The sequence below is a fragment of the Miniopterus schreibersii genome (genome assembly GCF_964146895.1).
Source record: "Miniopterus schreibersii genome assembly, chromosome: 1".
NCBI lineage: Eukaryota > Metazoa > Chordata > Mammalia > Chiroptera > Miniopteridae > Miniopterus > Miniopterus schreibersii.
In genome coordinates, this window is record NC_138101.1 from 174,393,151 (window position 1) to 174,407,664 (window position 14,514).

The 14,514-nt window shown below is 40.1% G+C and overlaps 1 protein-coding gene across 6 annotated transcripts in view; it reads left to right on the plus strand.

Annotated features, from left to right (window-relative positions):
- SYNE2 (spectrin repeat containing nuclear envelope protein 2) overlaps nucleotides 1-14,514 on the plus strand; it is a 276,194-nt gene that overhangs the window by 66,863 nt on the left and 194,817 nt on the right. For all 6 annotated transcript variants that reach the window (XM_081146179.1, XM_081146181.1, XM_081146184.1 and 3 more), the window contains 8 exons: nucleotides 2,622-2,683; nucleotides 3,878-3,973; nucleotides 4,066-4,143; nucleotides 4,233-4,325; nucleotides 6,435-6,616; nucleotides 7,690-7,886; nucleotides 10,766-10,866; nucleotides 13,323-13,424. In XM_081146179.1, the coding sequence (XP_081002305.1) occupies nucleotides 2,622-2,683; nucleotides 3,878-3,973; nucleotides 4,066-4,143; nucleotides 4,233-4,325; nucleotides 6,435-6,616; nucleotides 7,690-7,886; nucleotides 10,766-10,866; nucleotides 13,323-13,424 (911 nt within the window). The remainder of the gene's footprint in view (nucleotides 1-2,621; nucleotides 2,684-3,877; nucleotides 3,974-4,065; nucleotides 4,144-4,232; nucleotides 4,326-6,434; nucleotides 6,617-7,689; nucleotides 7,887-10,765; nucleotides 10,867-13,322; nucleotides 13,425-14,514) is intronic.

The following is a 14,514-nucleotide window of genomic DNA, read 5'->3' on the forward strand; positions in this document are numbered from 1 at the left end:
GTGACCTTGATTAGTCATGGATGACCTTGATTCATGGTGACCTTGCTGACAGAATAGTTTCAGTGGAGGGGTGAGGTGCTGGTTGGCATGGGTTTTGTTAAGAGAGGAGAGGACCTAGAGAGAGTGGCCATAAACACTCTCTTTGAGGAGTTTTGCCACTGTGGGCAGCAGACAAATGAAGCGGTGACTGATGGGGAGCGGGGCTCAAGGAGGCTTGTTTCTGGTATGGCTTTTAGATGGGTGAATGAATAGCATGGATCTGTACTGATGGGAATGGTGCAGGAGGGAGAGGAAAGGAAGAGATGGATATGGGGGAGAAAGGAGCACAATGTCCTTGAGCAGCTTCAGAGCGATGGGAGCTGAGGAGTGAGTGAAGGGGTTGGTGTTAGGTCCGAGCAGGGCTAGTTCATCCACGCTAACAGGTCGGAGGCAGGTCGTTAGGTGAAAGTGGATGATCCCTTGAGAAGCAAGGCCTCAGCTGAGTCTGATGGGAGGGCAGGTGTTAGAAGTTTGAGAAAGGAGAAGAAAGTGAAATTGCTTTTTAGGTGCGTGAGAGAGGGCAATAGAGTGTGACGGCCCCGCGGCACTGAGGGCCCACCTGGGTGTCACGGTGAGACCAAGCAGTTCCGGATTTTCTTCCAGCCACATTCAGCAGCACCGTGTAGTAGGTGTGCCTGAGCAGAGTGTAGTGAGGAGTGCCGAGCACTCAGCAGAGTGAGAGGTGCAAGGCAGTGCCCGTAATAATTGATCATGGCACTTAAAATGGGTAAGGGTGAGAGGAAGGATATTAAAGGGGTGAGGGACAGTATAAAGCTGGTTAAATCAGTATTAAGCGTGTTGGAGTTGCCGATGGACTCCAAGGATTGTTGGAGTTGGAGTACTAGAGGGAATGAACTGAAAAGATACTGGGTGATTTTCAGAAGTGGGGATACGTGAAATTGAGATTATGAGGAGCCGTAGTTATTAGTAATGATGAGGTCTGGGGTGTGACAATGACAGCGAATCATTGAGGCAGGGCAGAAGACACGTTTATTGGAGAAGAGGAATTCAAGAAATGGAAAGCCCAGGAGGCTGGAAGGTTCATCAGTAAGTATATTGAAATTGCTAAGAATTAGACAAGAGTTGTATTGGAGAAAGTGACAGTGGGGAAGGAACTGAAGCCTTTGAGAAATGATGGGGAATGGCAGAGGAGAGTAGATGACTATAACACTGGGGACAGTCCGATGACGTGAGAGTTGGAGCTGGAGCATTTCAGGGACAAAAAGATTAGAAAAGGATCTGGAAGTAGCAGCGAGGAGCAAGGAACCCATGGCCCAAGGTCTGTAAGAGAAAGCACCGGCCCACTTGAGAAGGCTGTGGGGGGAGCAGAGTTCTCAGGAAGGCCAGGGTTCAGGTAGAGCAGAAAGGCCCAGAGCGGGTGGTGGGCACACAGGGGATTGCCCTGTGGCTGTGCTGTGAATTTCAGCACGGGGAAGGCGTTCACGAGTTACGGAGAGGTGGGAGATGAGAAAAATTGGGAGATGTGGAGACTTTCATGGAAATGAGAGAGAGAAAACCGAGGGAGACCCGAGAGCCTGGGGTGTGTATGTACCTACGTGCGCGTGCAATGTGTGTGCTGTGTGTGTGTGTACATACCTAAGCACGGATAAAGACAAATGCGATGAGACCTGGTGAACTCGATGGTGGTGACAAGGCTGTGAACGTTAGGCACAGCAAGACGTGGGAGCCTGGGCTTACTCCTATCCCAAGTCCAGCAGGACAAGGAGATGGAAATGGAAAGTTGGTCCATGTGTGCAGGCCCCAGAGTTGCAGATGCCAGCTAAAGCTGAGGGGGTAGAAGGCGTGGGGAAGCGTGGTGTTGGTGTGGGGCCCACTCCTGCCCTCGGGAGGGAGGGATGGTTCACTCTGAGTGTTCAGATATTTCCCTTGACTCCCGCCTGGTTAGTAAGAGTGAAAACGAGTGCTTATGTGTTCACTATGTGCCAGGGTCTGTTTACTCTGAGTGAATCATTAGTAGTCTCTCGAACTCAGTGATTTGAACTTTATTCCACGAGGACACTGCTCAGTGTCACATATCAACTCAGTAACAGGCAGGATTTGAACCCAGGTCTCTCTAACTCTAATTGCAGTTAGGTCATTTACAGTTAATTCGGTGGCAGTGTATTCTCCATGATAAATACTCATGGTAAATGTCAAGACTAAACTGCCACGATTTTAGGAGCCTTTGAAAATGTCTGCAGACATTCTGGGGTCTTTCTTTAAATACTGCATGGTGTTGGCTTAGACTGCAAGTCCTCCTGGGTTACGAACTCTTCTCTTTGCTCACGGGTCCTTGTGTAGCACTGCCAAGGCCATGTAGGGACTTAATTCTTTGGTCAGTAAAAAGTATTAAAAACATGGTCTCTTGTCAGCTAAGTTGTGGCTTTAAAAAATAACTCCCATCAACAAGCTATTTCCAAAGTAGCTGGGATGAACATCTGAAATTGAGACTAAGTCCTAGGAGGTCAGTGAGATCGTGAAACACATAGATATACCCTGAGCGACAGACCTTTGGAGCTTTGATATGCTCCCGTGGTTTCTGGGCTTCTCTTTTTGTGACTGCTGTTGTCCTTTCCAAATAGCGGAGCAGGAAGACACCCAGAAGAGAACCTTCACCTGCTGGATAAACACACAATTGGCAAAGGTGAGGAGAAAAAGAGCAAATTCAGCTATGAATTTATGTAAGTTGCTTCTCCTGCTCCCTGGCACTGGTGACATGTCGAAGGTTGAGAGAATGTGCTGAATGTCACCACGATCTTGTTTTCACGGGTTTGTTACTCTTTCTTTACACGCAAAAGGGGCCACTTTTGTTAAGGGCATGGGAGTGTTTTATAAAAATATTTAAAGCAACACAAATCTGTTACCAAATGAAGTGACAACAGTTATGATTCATATAAATTGAGTGTTATGCATTAGACACGTTCCTAAGTTATTCAGATGTACAGGTGCTCCTTGACTTAGGGGGTTCTGTCCCAACCAGCCATCGTAAGTTGAAAATACTGTGTCGAAAATGCGTTTAATATACCTACCAAACATCTGTTTGCCACTGTCCAGCATCATGAGAGTATTGTACCACATATGGCTAGTCAGGGAAAGAGCAAAATTCTAAATTCCACATATGGTTTCTCCCGAGTGCATATCACTTTCGCGGCACTATAGAGTTGAAAATTCGAACTCGAACCATCCTAAGTTGGAGACTGCCTGTACTAGCTACTCATTACATTTCAGTGACTTTCACAGCATCCCCATGAGTGCGATTCCTGTTTACAGAACAGGGAAAGGAAGGTTCAGAGCACTAAAGCCACACAGCTTGTAAGTGATAGTGATGGGATACAAATTCCAGGCAGTCTGGACCCAGAGGACTTGATCTTAATCGCTGTGCTGTGCTGCCTCTGAGTGATGCCAAGTACCGGGAACAACCTAGATACAAAATGAATGGGCCTCTTCTCACAGGCTTCCCTTCCCAGCACAGTGCTCGCCATTCTAAAAAGGGTAAATTCCTAAGCAGGTTACTCCAGAAATGTAATCTGCTTCCCAAATGGGTCGCTCTTGGTGGATTCTAAATGTCTTGAATGCCACCTCTATGCACAGGTGTTAAGCTCTCGCTGAAAGCTGAGACTGTTTGTCACTGGAAATTCGCCATGAGATAAGTTTGCTACTTTGCTTATCATGTTTTGATATGGAGCTTCGTGTGTTCTCTGTCATTCTGTTGATTAAGAAAAAAAATCAGTGCTGATTCTTAGCTTTTGCAAAGGTACAAGGCACATTTATTAGAGTCTCACAGGTACTGTGTTTTTGGACTGAAGTTTGAGATGATTTTTCTTGTGTCCTTTTGCAGCACACTCCTCCCTCAGTTATATCAGACCTATTCACGGACATTAAAAAGGGGCACGTCCTCCTGGACCTGCTAGAAGTGCTCTCAGGACAACAGTTGGTAAGCTCTTAAAATGATATTGAGAAACTTTTTGCTGACTTTTAAAATAAAATTTATGTTTCTGAGTAATATATTTTGCTTGAATTTTGTAGCCTCGAGATAAAGGATCTAATACATTCCAGTGTAGACTCAATATAGAACATGCCCTGACATTCCTAAAAAGCCGATCGGTGAGTATGAATTTCACTTGGAAATTCATTGGGGAGATTAATACTGTGAAATAGTTTCTCCTTTTCACCCGCATTTTTTTCTGTTCCAGATCAAGCTAATAAATATTCATGTTACTGACATTATAGAGGGAAACCCATCCATTATTCTTGGCCTCATTTGGATAATTATACTGCACTTTCACGTAAGTAGTTCAGTGATATGGAAATTATCTCTATTCTAATTACCACATTATGAAATACGTGTAATGCAATAAGTGTGATTTGATGCCAGATTTAGTCCTGGGCTTCCTCCAGATATAGGACACTGGAAATCTTGCCAGGTGGAAAATAGGTAGCAGCCCTTTTGCCACTTACGTTATTTTTCAGTTGAAAATTGAAAGCTGAATTACCATGATATCCTGAATTATCAATGATATCAGCACCAGTCTGAATAGAACCTAGCATGGTAAATTTTTGCTTATTATATTTATTTACTTCAGTGGAAGAGAGTAGAAAGCTCCTGGAGTAAACTCTTGAAAACGAACCCACTACATTTTGTAAAATCTCCCTATTGTTGAGGACCTTTGCCCAGACTAATAATCCTGCAATATCCAGTTCGGTCCAAGACTAACTCATATATTTATTTCATTCTACAAATATTTTTGAGCACCAACTATGTGCTAGTTTTTGTGCTAAGACACCAAGAAAATAACAGTGAATAAGACAGTCGTGGTACTGGCTGTATGACACTTTTTCTTTCAGGTCTGGGATTCCGAATTAGTGCAGATTTTCTGCAGTTATCTAGAAAGTTCCATGTTCTATATCTCCATAGATACCTTAAAAATAACTTAAAAATTTACATGGGCAACAAATGCTTATTTTAGAAAATAACATAATTTACTTATATAAAGTTTAAAACCTGTAAAATGAGACTATCATTTCTGGATACCTTCATTTGTAGTTATAGTGGAATAATACACATGAAAATGATGGAAAGTGAATTTAGGATTGTGGTTTCCTCCTCTCGGAAAGGAAGGAAATGGAACTGGAGAAGGAAAGACAGAAGGCTTGAACTGTATCTGTGTTTTATTTAAAAATAAATAAATAAAAGAAATGTGATAAAAAATGTTAAAATTTGATAATTCATATAATTTATTATATTATTAAAGTTGACATCTTTAAATTATTCCATCTTTTAATCCATGAATATAATATTTCCATTATTGTTTTGTTCAAAATATTTTCTAATTTTTATTATGATTTCTCATTTGACCCATCGGTTCTATAACAATCTGTTGCTTAATTTCCAAATATTTGGGTTTTTGTGTGTTCTATCTTTGTTATTGATTTCTAGATTAATTCCAATGTGGTCAGAGAATATAATCTGAATTCTTCCAGTCCTTCAAAATTGTCGAAACTTTCTTAATGGCTCAGCATGGCCAATTTTAGTAAATGTTTTATATGTACTTGAAAAGAATGTTGATTCTGCCATTTTAGGTGCAATGGAGTATGCCAGTCAGACCAAGTTTGTTAATTGTGTTGATCACATCTATTATTATTGGTTGTCTGGTGAATCTGTCAGTTATTGAGAGAAATATATTGCCATGTTTATGAATTTATCATTTAACATTTTGGGTAATTATTATATTGCCCTCCAAAAAATCTGAACCAATTTTTGTGTTTACCAGCAGTATATGAATATCTAGTTTTTTATACTCTCACCATTACTGAATGTTAACTTTAAAAATTTTTGCCCATGTTATATGTGAAAAACTTGTTTTCTTGCTGTATATATTTAGATTCTTAAATGACTAATGAGGTTATTTTCATATATATAATGACATTTTTTTCTCTTTCCTGGGACTTACTTGTCCATGTGTTTTGACTGTTTTTTTTTCTTTATGTGTATTTTTTTCTTAATGGTTTATAATCAAAGATGCATTTTAATTGACCCAATCTCTGAAGATACTCTAGGAGCTCAGCTTAGTTCTGTGCAATGTAGGTTCACAGATGTTGAGCACCAGTAAAACACTCTGTAAGCACGTTAGGGGCATGAATAGATAGATGCCTGCCCTCGATGTGGAACACCATGCCTGATTGAGGGTAGAGAGTGACCCAGCTTCACTGAAAGAAAACCAAAGTGTAGCCCGAGATGACAGATGCTGTTATTCAAGGCTTTGGCTAGTTCTCATTTCACCAGTAAACTGTCATTGTTTTATGATATTCCTTAGTCTTGTTTTGGCTGAAGGCTTTGCCTCAAGGCTGCTAACTTATGATCCTGTACATGTTAACTATTATTATGTCTTCCTTAGATTGAGGAACTTGCCCAGACTCTTTCTTGCAATTACAATCAACCTTCCCTGGACGATGTGAGTGTGGTTGAGTCATCTCCTACCTCAAGTCCTCCCACTAAGAAATGCTCCCAAGCCCAAGAAAGGTGGCAGATGTCTGCGAAAAAGGCTCTTCTCTTGTGGGCTCAGGAGCAGTGTGCCACGTAAGTAGTTTGCTATGACCAGAGGAGACACACAGGGCAGCTGTACCCACCAACACAACGTTACTGACCTCTAGGTCTGAAATTCAGGCCAACTGTGTGTAATACCACCTGAACACTTCCCTCTGATAAAAAGGAAATGCTTAACTACCCCCTTCCTCTCATAGTGCTTCTTCCAAGTGTCGCAGTCTGTGAGCTCAGCCACTCTTGGTTTTGAAGACCAGAAGATGGTATCATCTGGGTAACTTACCTCAGTCCCATCCACATGCATAGGTGGCCTCTTACTGTGCAAATAAAGTGGTCTTTCAGTATCCTTGTTTTTAGGCATAATTCCCCTATGCATCTGGAGGGTGGACTTAGATTCAGAAAGTTTACCACACTAGGAGCTCTTTAAAAGTCAGGGCTATGTCTTAATTGACTGTGTATCTTTAGAACTTAGCATAATGTGAATTCATGGTAAGTGCTCCATAAATGTGCATCGAGTAGATGAAGGAACAAATAAGTGAATAAGTAGCCAATTTATAAAATTATCTCCTGGAACTGTATATAATACATTAAAAGACCACAGTCCCCATTGTTTAGAAACTCAGAGCTCAGTCAGGAAACAGAGATAAGCGAGTGTATGTTTTTGAAAAGGGGGGACAATGAAGGAAAGTTAGTGCTCATAATTTTTTTTTTGTTTTACAACAGATTGTTGAGTGAGGAGCATTAAACTTGAGTGGGTATCACTGTCACTTGGAGGCTTTGAAAGACAGATTTCAGGCTCACCTCCAGAGCTGATTTAGTAGGTCTGGAATGGGGCCTGAGAATTTGCATTTCTAGCACCTGCAGCCTACATGATGCTGCTCCTGCTGGCCCAGGGGCCACACTTTGAGAACCACTCTTCTGTAGTATTCTGAGCCTCATCACGCTTGGCATTTCACTTTAATATGACCACAAGATTAAAATAAAATATTTTCCCAGAATGATTTATGATTGATTTGATTCACTTAAATTTGTTTTAATTACTGTTGAAGAGAGTGGGGTGCTTTGACGTACTCAATAGGATATATGATGTTTTTGTCCTTTTGTGATAGGCACGAGTCTGTGAGTGTGACAGATTTTAAGTCAAGCTGGAGAAATGGGATGGCTTTTTTGGCTGTCATTCATGCCTTGCGACCAGACCTAATTGACATGAAGAGCGTGAAGCATAGATCCAACAAAGACAATCTGAGAGAGGCCTTCAGAATTGCAGAGCGAGAATTAAAAATCCCCAAGTTGCTGGAACCAGAAGGTAAAGAAGCTTCTTTCTTCTTCTTCTTTTTTTTTAAAATATGTCTATTGATTTTAGAGAGAGAAAGTGGGGGAGAGAGAGAGAGAGAGAGAGAGAGAGAAACATCAGTGATGAGAGAGAATCATGGATTGGCTGCCTCCTGCACGCCCCGCACTGGGGCTCGAGCCCGCAACCCGGGCATGTGCCCTGCCGGGGAATCAAACCCCGATCTTCTAGATTCTAGGTCAATGCTCAACCGCTGAGCACGCCTGGCCGGGCGAAGCTTCTTTATTTTTAGAACAATGACTGGTGTGAAGTTGATTTGAAAATACTAGTATCCATATATAAGCAAACAGCATTATCTTTAGTCCTGGAGGGTTTAACTTAAACTCTTTATTAAATTTCATGAAATTAATTTCTGCCATAGGCTAACCTCAGGTACTCTTTGCTTCCTCTCTTTCCACCCTGTACTCTTTACTGGGAAGTCTCTGTGCACAGCCCATACTTAGGACAGTTATGTTCACCTTCCTTGAGGGCAGCTTATCTACTTAAGTTATTTGGAATTCTCCTGCACAGGAGGTTCGCCTATTCTCCATTTATTTGTTTACCCAACCATTTATATCAGTATAGACTCACAGATAGTTTATACTTTGGGTTGTATTTAATACCACTTTATTGCTCAAATTAAAAAAAAAAATTTGAAGTTCAAACTTTTGGCTCTTTCAGTTGGCTCCTGTACTCTTTGGAAATATCTCCATCAATGTGGCATTTGCTTGCTTGTTTGGGGGCACACCCTCATTTTTTGGCACTATGAGGTACTCCAGGCTTATCTTGTGTATTTTCTACCCCGGTCCTGGGGTCAGCCATGTCTCCAGCGAGCCCTGGTTCCTTTTATGGGCGAATGGTGTTGGAAACCAAGATCCGGGTGCTACGGGTGCTCATTGCTATGGGTACTTAGCCCTTTTGAACTACATTTGTTTTCAGGAGTTGAATTCGGTGATATTTCTAAGTTCACAATGATTCCATTTCTCTTTATATCAGATTTGTCATTAGTCTGGCCCCATGTTGCTTGTTATTAATTCTTCTTACGTTAACTTTTCCTCCCATCTTTTTGCTTCAGTTTTTGCTTTTTCTTCCTTCCTTTCCCCTCCTTTCTTTATCTTTTCCCTTTCCTTTTTGGCTTTTTATTATCTTTTTTCCCCCCTTAATTTTCCCCCATGCTCTGTTCTGTTCCCCATTTCTTATTACTGTTTCCTTAATGCTTCTTGCAGACTTAAAAAAAATTTTATTGAAGTCATTGGAGTGGCATTGGTTAATAAAATTATATAGGTTTCAAGCGTACAAATTCTATAATACACCATCTGTATATTGTATGTGACCACCCAAAGTCACATATTTTGATTCTTCAAATCTTCATTATTACTATAAAATACTTTGTTTTGGTATGTGAAAATAACTAGGCAGCTAAAGAAAGAGATAACATAATAAAAGCAAATTTCCTCTCTGTGAATGATTGTCCATAATTCATTTTAAATAGCTTACAAATAGATAAAATATGTGAAGTACATCAGGATTATTTATACAAACAAAATACCATAGTCATATTTGAATAAGGGAATTATCTTTTGACATAATTTTGTTAAAACATTTAATCATTATGCATAGCTTCATATACAATGAGATTTAAAAAAAAATCTAATTAAGCCAGTATCATGATTTTATTTATCTATTGATATTTACTTTTTTTTTTCATTAAAAGATAGAATAACTCAGCTCTTAAGGATCCTTCCTTTCCTGAAACCCCACTCCCAGCTTTTTTGATACTGTTATATGCTCTTGCCTTGAATTTTATTACTTGTATATAAATTAAATTTACTTTCTCCTTTAGCTGACTTAGAGCTTCATTGGTCCTTGCATAGTGTGTAGTATTTGTTGTTTGTTTTTCTCCTAACCGGAAGCTCCTTGAGGGGGAGATGTCTTAGGGCATCTAGCATCGATTCAGGTGTCTAGCACCTGCTTGTTGAATGATGAAAGGAATGAAACATAAGGCCCCTCAGGGCAAGGACTAAGCTGACCAGTAGTCCCCCCTAGTGACTTGCATTTGTTGGCTCTCTATAAATATTTGTTGACTTGAGTTTAACTGAATTAAAAACAGGATATTTTCTTTTCAGTAATCTCCATTGGTTGTTTTGGAAACATACCAAGAGACTTCCCAAAATTATGTGTTCATTTTGTCTGTGACATACTGCAATCCCTTCTTTGTGAATTTGTGATCTACCTAATTTATTATATGTCTGGAGAAGTTCTGCACCTACGGAATTTATAACATTTTTATAAACTTTGTTTAATTCACCATTTTCCAAATTTATTTCAGTGTGGACTCTTGTTAGTGTAACACAAAACTTGGCCCATAGAAGGCTTTCAGTGAATATATTTGTTCCATGAATGAATGAATAAAGTGTTGTGGATGTCTTGAACAAGTCTTTCATACATAACGTTATGTACTTTTGGAAAAGCTTTACTGAATACATGCTGGGACCAGTGTGTCAGGAAGGATTCCAGTTACTTTATGTTTCTGCACTTCTGGCGGGGTTTCTGTCCTGTCTCTCTGGAAAGAGGAGAGCTTTATTTTCTCCTTTCCACCCTCCCTCACTACTTACGCTGTCATGCGTATAACATGCGTAGTAGTAACTGAGGCTGTGCATGTACAACTGCCAAGAGTCAGCTGAGCTCTGTTTGGCTCTAGATCTAAGTTCTTAGCCACTGCTGTCGTGGAGCAAGGGCGAGTGACCAGAGATCGCATGGCTGGTTGACTACTTTGGTTCATTTTAAGGCTGTCTTCAGTGTTAATTACAGTAAATCACATCTATAGCTAAGTGACAGTGTGGCATGTCTTGCAGATGTGGATGTTGTCAGTCCTGATGAAAAGTCAATCATGACTTACGTGGCACAGTTTCTACAGTATTCAAAGGATGCGCCTGGGACTGGAGATAAAGCTCAGGTATGCCTTTATAAGTAGAAATCAAGCTCATTTTTGTCATACCCTACTAATCCTTTAATTTTTAAAATTGAGGTGGAGTTTGCATACAGAACTTAAACGTACATTTTTATGAGTCTTGACAAATGTATAAACATATGTAAACCATACTCCAATCATGATGTAACACATTTCTGTTACCCAGAATGTTCCATTGTGCCTCTTTCCTGTCTGTAGCCCCACTCCAGGCAACCAGTATTCCAATTTCTTTCACTGTAGATTAGTTTTGAGTTAAAAGTGGTAATTTATTAAACTTTACTGAATTACCTGAAACAGTTTTAGATAGGCACTATATAATACAAATTAAGTTAGCAGGCTTTTAAAAAAATCCTAGCACTATCAAGTTTTTGTCTGTTGTAATTTCTGACAGCTTTATTGAGAGAGAATTTACATACCATAAAATTAAACCAAGGAAAATTTACAATTCAGTGATTTTTAGTGTATTTACATAGTCATGCAACCATCACCACAATCTAATTTTACCATATTTCTATTTTACCTGTTCATTATTTTCATATAAATGGAATTATGTAGTTCAGAAAAATGGAAGCATTGTGTTCTCTTAATCTTGTTTGTTGAGGTACCCTTGAATTACCATCAGACTGGCATTGGATTATTCACTTTTTTTCTTTGACTTTTTACACAAAATGTTGTGGGTGGGAATTTCATAAAAATCACTGAGCTGAAAATATACACTTATTCTGCTTCTGTGAAGATAAATGAGTGATGTGAATTTAGAAAATGTTTTTGAATATTATTTTATAATTTATCTAAACTCCTTTCTCAGACATGTTTACAAGTAGTCATATTATTGCATTTTATTTGGCAAATTTAGGACTATGTTTTCCCAACTGCTAAGTTGAGGCGCCAAGTCAGCTTGTTGCCGACTCTGGAAGAGAGAGACTCAAGCTGAGACTCAGACTTACAATTCGGTTCACTTATTTCTGACCTGCTGAGAAGCTACCCTTTTCTAATTAATTTTCATATTAAAAGTAAAATTAAAAATTCAACCATCCACGAAATCTGATGCAAAAATATATAGAAAAAACTCTTAATAGAAAACAAAAGCAAAATGAAGGTTAAAGGAGAGTGGAAATAAGATGTAACTTATTTTGCTTTATCTCTCTTACAGTATAATCCCCTTCCAAAGTAGACAAGTTTACTACCTAAGCAAGAATCTAAGGAAAAATAATTGTTCCTCACTTCCATTTGATAGCGTAACCAAGATCTTTAATAGTGTTTTTAGGATCTTCAGTATATTCAAGGTTTTTTGTTTTGTTATGTTAATCTTTACCCAGGGTATTTTTTCCATTGATTTTAGAGAGTGGAAGGAAGGGAAAGGGAGGGAGGGAGGGAGACAGAAAAAGAGAGAGATTAACAGGAGAAAATGTCCAAAAAATAATACTGAGGTGCATGTGGGGGTGCCATAAGAATATGAGACCCAGCCTGGCCAGCGTGGCTCAGTGGTTGAGCATCAACCTAGGATCCAGGAGATCCAGGTTCGATTCCCCATCAGGGCTCATGCCCAGGTTGTGGGCTCGATCCCTAGTCGGGGGCGTGCAGGAGGCAGCCGATCAATGACTCATCATTGATGTTTCTGTCTCTCTTTCTCTCCCTTCCTCTCTCTAAAATCAATAAAGATATACTAAAAAAAAGTTTTCTATTAAAAAAAAGAAAAGGAGACCCAAAGCCACATTGGACAGTTGAGGTTTATTTGCCACTCTGGACAGAGGAGAGGGAGGCACAGGTGTCGGATTTTAAAGGGAAGGCAGCCAATTTATGGGTAGATGTAAAAGAGCAAACGTGGTAAACAAATTCTTGCTGGGCCACCCAGGAACAATGGGATACGGAGGGGAGTCTAACAAACAGGCTTTGCTAGATTTTTCCCAATCTGCCACATTTCCTTTATATTGTGATGCTAAGGTGATGCTTCCCTCCTTTAAGCAGATTTTTCTATCTGAATTCCTTTAGGCAGATGAGGGGGAGAGCCAAAGGTTCTTTCTGAATCTTGTTTCTTAATAACCAGCTTAAAGTCAGTATGCCATAAGGCATATTTTGGAGTGGCAAAACTTTGGTTCCCCTTAATTGGAAAGCAGTATTCTGAAATGCCCATTATAAGTAAGTAACTTAGAATAATGTTCTCTAAAATTGAAGAACAAAGGAAATGGATAAGCCAAAAAAAAAAGGGGTGGGGGGTGGGGCTTGCTTTTTTAGCATATTCAGATGCCAGTGTTTCAGTCCATTTTAAAATATAAGGTGTTATGTTAACAAGCAAAATTCCTCTTTGGCACAGTGAGTCACTGGTGTGTAATGATTACATTATTTCACTGATATTTGAAGTTGTTAATTTTATCCTTAAAAGAAATCACTAAGTCTATTTAGAATAGAGTTTTAAATGCGTTTGTGTGTGTGAATTTTAGGGGAAGATGAAAGATGCTATGGTCTGGTTAACTCTACAAGAGAAAAAACTACAGAAGATGCTAAAGGACTCAGAAAATGAGACCTACTATAAAAAGTATGAAGTAAGTATGACTTCTGTTTTTTAAAATATATTAACTCCATTTATTCTCTTCAGCACGTAGGACTATTATTAATGCCAAGTATGACTTTAAACAGCAATTTATTGGCTCTTTACTCTTAGGGAAGAGTTGGATGTTTTTAAGTCTGTTTTTAGAAAAAGCTTTTGAGAGTAATTATTTAAATACTAAGTTAACAAGTTTTTGTTTTTTGTTTTAAATCCTCACCTGAGGATATTTTTTCTATTGCTTTTCAAAGAGAGTGGGAGGGAGAGAGAGAGAGAGAGAAACATCAATGTGTGAGAGCACATCAATTGGTTTCCTCCCACACATGCCTCGACCAGGGCTGCGGATGAGCCTGCAACTGAGGGACGTGCCCTCGCTCGGAATCGAACCCGGGACTCTTGGAGGGCTGACACTCTATAACCATTGAGCCAAACAGGCTAGGGCACTAAGTTAACAAGTTTTAAGGCTGAATTCTAAGACTTCCAAATTTTAATGTGCATATGAATCACCCGGGGGATCTTGTTGAAATGCAGATTCTAGTTCAGTAGTTCTGGGGCAGTGCCTGAGACTCTGCATTTCCAGTAACCTCCCTGGTGGTGCGGATGCTGCTGGTTCTAAGAGTGCCTTGAGTAGCAAGGTTTTAGAGCGAAGACTGGCAAACTGTGGTCCGCGGGCCCCACCACCTGTTTTTGTAAATGCGCTGTTCTGGGAACGTTGCCATGCCCATGAAAGGACTGTCTGGCTGCTTTCACGCCACAGCGCCAGCGTAGAATAGTTGCTACTGGAGGCCATTAGCCTGCAGAGCCTAAGGTATTGACTATCTTGCCTCTACAGTGAAAGTTTTCTAATTCCTGGTCTAGAGCAGAACGTGCTTTTCAGAATGAATATTGAATGAAGAAAAAAATCAGGAAATCAGGAATGGGGCCATCCCAGAGTTACTAAGAGGAGCCAAAGTGAAGGCTCTGCAGCCCTGTGCCTGAGGACCCGCTGTCCGTGGGGCCCTGTGCTCCCCAGTTCTCCCTCCCAAACAGGGTGGAGCTCCTCTCAGGTCTCTGCACGCACTGAGCCCCTGGGCCTCCATTTCCCTCTC